Consider the following 5832-nt stretch of genomic DNA (forward strand, 5'->3'; position numbering starts at 1 on the left):
AAGTGAAAAGAAGTGAGATATAGAAGGGGAGGGAGAGGTCAAAATGGAGACAGTGTGGGCTGCAGAATGCACAATCTATTTTCCTATCCTTGTTAGTTGAAGCTATGTAAGAGGCATTGTTTGCTCTGTAGTCTTTCATATGATATCTGCAGTATATTTTATACTCACCACCTTTTGTCTTATTGAAAACTCCCATTAGAAAGTTAAGCCTGTGCCTTTGCCAAACCTCAAATGCCTGAGCGTATCTGGTCTGCATCTCCAAGTGCTCGGAAAGTGGGCTCAGCGATGGAGAGAAGAATTGAGCCTGACGTATGTCACTGTTGTACCTTCCGTACTGTGCACCATCCACATACATAATAATAGAATACTGAGGCACCCCAGGGGTTGGAGCTGATACCACAGTGATATGATACAGCAGAGTGTGACTTCCTAGGAGACCAGAAATATGAGAGATTTTTAGGTTATAATGCCAACTGGAAGCTTTACTTCATTTACAGATTCAGGCTTTGCATTTTTTTATTGTACTATATACAGATATTAGGGCTCACTAGCACAGGTGCTAAACTGCACACCATTTCCAATAACAACCAATCACCTGTTACTTTCAGTTATCCGGAAACTGTTTTGTTATGCAGAATCCTCTGAATTATGGGAAGGCCATTTCCAATACAGTCCCTTATAAGCAAATAATTCTAATATTAAAACATTATTTCCTTTTCTATGTAATAATAAAACAGTACCTGTACTTGATCCCAACTAAGATATAATTACCCCTTATTGGGGCAGAACAGCCCTATTGGGTTTATTTAATGGTTAAATGATTCCCTTTTCTCTGTAATAATAAAACAGTACCTGTACTTGATCCCAACTAAGATATAATTACCCCTTATTGGGGGCAGAACAGCCCTATTGGGTTTATTTAATGGTTAAATGATTCCCTTTTCTCTGTAATAATAAAACAGTGCCTGTACTTGATCCCAACTAAGATATAATTACCCCTTATTGGGGGCAGAACAGCCCTATTGGGTTTATTTCATGGTTAAATGATTCCCTTTTCTCTGTAATAATAAAACAGTGCCTGTACTTGATCCCAACTAAGATATAATTACCCCTTATTGGGGGCAGAACAATCCTATTGGGTTTATTAAAAAGAGACTGACACCAGAAATTAAACCTTTTATAATATATATCATAACATTGCCTTTGCATGCTATTTATAATTTTACTTTAATAGTGTTTGCCCAATGCTTTAACATTCTCTACAGTATCTGCTCCCCCATGTTACTCTATAAGGGGGCTGCCATATTTGTGCAGCGGGAGTCTGTTAGTATTAGAAGTGATAAAGAATAAATTCTGTGTGCACAGATTTACCCACAGGCCCCCCTGACTCGGATGGGTTCTGTTCTCAGGCTAGCCTTGGTTACACCAACTATGGCCTTGAAGACTAGTGATAAGCGAAGTTGTGCGGTACCCGCGTTTCGCAAATGTTTCCAGAGCTTTGCAAATTTTTTTGGGACAGATTTGCTCATCACTATTGAAGACAGAACCTATTTGTGAAAGAGAGGCTCCTTGCTTTGTGTGCTAAGAACAGATATTTCTATGTGTGTACACCGGTAATGCCTATACTAATACGTTTCTTATAATGTATGCTACTGTAGGGACCCATAGGGTTAACATGCCCCTATGGCTTTACACCCTACAACTTCCTTAGTCTATGCCAGTGCTGTCCAACTGGCGGCCCGCGGGCCACATGCGGCCCTCGACCCCCCTCTGTGTGGCCCCCCACCTGTCTGGCTGCTTTGATGGCTTAACTTTGTGTAAGCTTTAAATGGTATCAGTACTGAGATTAACTGGCCCCCTGCATGGTTCTCACCTCAGATTCAGGCTGTAATCCCTCTGTATTGTTTAAAAATGTAATTCCCTGTGTTGTTCACACCTTTTAATCTCTGCATTGTTCACCCCCTGCAGTGTTCACACCTCGGGCTCAGGCTGTAATCACCCACATTGTTCACCTCTTCACACCTCAGACATTGTATGTACTGCCTGGCCTATGCTACCTGTGTATAGGCAGCATAGGGTAGGCAGAGTATGGCACATAGGCAGCATAGGGCAGGGAGGGTATGGCACTCACAGGCAGCATAGGACAGGCAGAGTGCTGCCTGTGTGTGCCATACTCTGCCTACTCTATGCTGCCTGTGGGAGGTGAACCTGGCAGGGGTTTGTTCTGAGAGTTTGTTAGCAGTTATAAATAGCCATTAAATGGTCCCTAAGGTGTGTAATTATATGCTGGGGGTTGTTGTGCTATCCACAGGGGAGGAGGAGGCATATGGATTTAAGGGTGTGTCTTAATATGACATAATATAATTCTTTAACATATGAATAATGGTTGATATAACTGTAGCGACCATTGAGATAAAATGGGTGTGGTTTGAAGTGGGTGTGGTTTAAAATGGGGGAGTGGCCAAAACTGGCTTCCATAAGCGGCCCTCCACCATGTATGCAAGAGAAATTCCGGCCCTCGGCACCGCAGAAGTTGGACAGCACTGGTCTATGCTGTTACTGGGCAAAGACTCAGTTTCGAGTTTGCCGTATTGGTTATTTGGGTTGACCACACCTCTTGCACTCTCATATAGTGTTTAGCAGGAGGGTGTGGCTTCCTCTTTGGCTGCCTCTGTGTCTCAGGTGAGGGTCCACTAAGCCTGGGATCCCAGGGCCCCAGTAATGCCATTATTACACTATGGTCATCACCTACTCTAGTGAAGTCGGGTACAGTGACCCTGTGAACAAGGACCAGTTAGATAGTTACTCTTGTAGAGCACTTTCTAGGAGAGTGAAGTAGTGAGAGTAGGAAGCAAGGGCAGTTTAGGCTCCACCAAGGAAAGTAGCTGGAAGTACCCTTCCATACAGGCACTGTTGCCTCAGCATAGGACCATGGTTAAGACATAGGAGACATAGGAGACAGGCAGTATCTAAACCCTGATCCACAGTCGGCTGTAGGACTCTTAAAGCTAAAGGTTATCAACCTGAGGACTGAGGTATCTATCCTGACTGCTTCCATAGGGGTGCCAAGCTGACCAGGTGCATTTACCCTGCCCAGACTCTAAAGGAGGTGGGATAAACTGGTGTGCATCCTCTCTTTGCTGTCCTCAGAGTACTACTATCATTTAACATCTGTATGTGAGTATATTGCTTAAATAGGACCTGTCACCCTAAGAAATATTTCCAAATTGTTTTCTATTGTGTTTGTCAGGCAAAATAAACTTCACCTACACTGTAGAAATTTTTTTAATCTTATTTGCTTCAGCCCTGACATTCACAATTGCAGCAAGCAAGCAGGCTCCATTTTGTGGACACTGTTATTAAGGCAAGCTTTGCATCCTGCCAAAATCCTGTTTCTGTGCCAGTATGGGGGGGGGCCTGATACCCATGTCCATGCACTGGATTTACGGAATTAGATAGTGAGAAGGGATGGGGAATGTGAGGGGTGCAGCAACATCTAATAAGTTCTGAATTGAAATGAAAGTAACTGTCTGGGGTAAGCAAAATATGATTGACAGATGTGATTTTTAAATGCTTATATAATGGGTATGGATGTGTTAATAAAAAAATGGCTTTTGGTTTTATATTTAATTTGAAAGGGGCTTTTATTATACAGCTTTTTTATGTCAGGGTGACAGGTCCACTTTAACCCTGCGCATTGATTGTCTCTGGCAATAAAACCAGTTCTATTGTTAAACTGCAAGAACCATCTGGCGTCCATCTTTGCTAATCTGCACTGCACACAGCTACAGTGAGTTGTAGTTAAACTACACCCCTGGTTCTATCTTATACTAGCCCTGGTTTGACTGTTTTACAACCAAATAGGGGTTACACTACTATCACAACGTCTATAAAAACCCAGTGCTGTCTTTGTTCTGTAGTTCTGACTCTTGGCTTTGTCTAATAAATCTTACCTATTTACCTCAAACGCTATAACTGTCAGTCAGAGAAGGGACAGTCAGATTGGCAAAACAGTCAGGTTTAGGGACTTCAAGTATTAGTACTCACCAGTATGACTATTGGGAAATGCTGTTTATTAGATTGCTAATTGTTTGTATCCTACTGTAAAGGAGAAGTGAGTGAGACAATAAAGAGCACGGGATAATACTTACGACAAGATACTGCTGCAATTCCAAGGCCAAATAGCAGAAACACAATACACGCCATTCTCACTAGAATATCCATGGTTTCACTTTCATGTCTATAGAAATCAATTATTGTGCACTGATTGGACGGAGATAAAAATTCTGTCCAATAACAAGAAAAGAAAGAGCAGCTTGCTCATTGTTACCAGGCAGAAAGGGAAACATACAGGAAGTGGATGAAGCCTGCTGTTCTGTGCGTATGTTGTGTGTTACAGAATGCAGGGGGGATGTGCTGCCCTGTATTAACCTTCAACTTAACCCTTGTGTAACTGACCAAAAACAGGGACCCCATTCTGTTTAGGGTGGTCTTCATGATAGGCACAATTATGTTTGCTTCTATAGTAAATGTGCCCTACTGAGCAATGAGATAGGTATGGGACCTGTTATTTAGAATGCTTGGGACCTGGATAAGGGATCTTTCCGTAATTTGGATCTTCCTGTTTCAAATTGTTGCTGAGAAAAATGGGGCTTTATTAGACAAAAACCAGCATCAAAAATTGGAAGCCTCTGGAGTTTTGTGACACAAGAAGGATTGTTAAGGAAAGGGACCTCTGCCATTGACTATTGATGGCTGAAATTTATCTCCAGGCATGTATTCGCTGTGAATTTCCGCATTTCGCTGCTGGAAGATTTTTTCTCAAAATTGGCAACAAAATTTGCAGTGCGACAAGACATCGGCACCCATGTCAAAAAATGTTTTTTGCCGCGCAACATTTTCACCATTTCGCAGATCTTTTGAGATTCACTAATGTTTTGGCGATTTGAAACGTGACAGATTCGCTCATCTCTACCATTGACTTCTTCGGGGAGTTTAACCCATGAACCCATCAGCTGAATCCATGCCTCTGGCCGAACCAAATCCGAATTTCTAAAATCACTTTTTATCACATAAACAGATTTTAACTGCGCTCTGTGCTCACGGTTCTCTTTGACCCTTCCTTTTCGGGATCGGATTTGATTCGCTAATCAGCCGAATCTTTCGCAAAGGATTCAGGGTTTAGCCTAATCCTAAAATAGTGGATTTGGTGCATCTCTAGTTTTTACTTCAAACATCCTCCCTCAGTGCAGTGCCTTGCTTGTGCCATTAATCCTGCCCTCTGATAAGAATGAATATAGAAAAGTACATGGCACAGACAGGGCCGCTGCTGGCCAAATGGGTGCCCTAAGATGAAATTTACTTTTGTGCCCCCTCCCCCAAATATTACGGAAGTAAAAAAAAAAAAAAAAACCTACTATAGGGGCCCCACACACAGTGCCCCCAATTGCCCCCATAGACAATGCCCCCATAGTAAGTGTCCACAATAGCCCCCATAGATTGATTTAACTATCCGGGACAGCGGGATGCGCTATAAAAACTGGCGGGACAGTGTTGGGGGGTATGTTATAATATAGAAAAATGTTTGTTTTTTTGGAGCAGCTGGGATGGTGCCCCCCTGGGAGTTGGTGCCCTATGCAGACTGAGTACTCTGCTTATAGGTAGCTGCGGCCCTGGGCACAGAGATGTCTCTTTCTCTCTCTCCCTCTCTCACACACACACACAGAGTGGAACCAACAAAAAAGAAAGTCAGATGGAGGCTCAACGCCCCTCTAAAGGCAAAGTCTAGGGTGTCTGCTCACCCCTAGATTAAAGTCACGTGTACAAAAGTAA

The 5832-nt window shown here is 42.7% G+C and overlaps 1 protein-coding gene across 2 annotated transcripts in view; it reads right to left on the reverse strand.

The window, feature by feature from the left end:
- The window catches only part of LOC113455423 (major histocompatibility complex class I-related gene protein-like), a 73981-nt gene that overhangs the window by 11603 nt on the left and 56546 nt on the right, over positions 1 to 5832 (reverse strand). Inside the window, exons 1-2 of one of the 2 annotated variants that reach the window (NM_001366672.1) lie at positions 4152 to 4255; positions 169 to 429 (exon numbers count right to left, since the gene is read on the reverse strand). The exons of the other annotated variant lie outside the window; for it this stretch is intronic. Of the exons in view, the coding sequence (NP_001353601.1) occupies positions 169 to 429; positions 4152 to 4224 (334 nt within the window). The 5' untranslated portion in view covers positions 4225 to 4255. Of the gene's footprint in view, positions 1 to 168; positions 430 to 4151; positions 4256 to 5832 lie in introns of those variants that run through there. 2 annotated transcript variants of the gene reach the window in all.

The sequence above is a fragment of the Xenopus tropicalis genome, chromosome 8 (assembly GCF_000004195.4).
Source record: "Xenopus tropicalis strain Nigerian chromosome 8, UCB_Xtro_10.0, whole genome shotgun sequence".
Lineage (NCBI taxonomy): Eukaryota > Metazoa > Chordata > Amphibia > Anura > Pipidae > Xenopus > Xenopus tropicalis.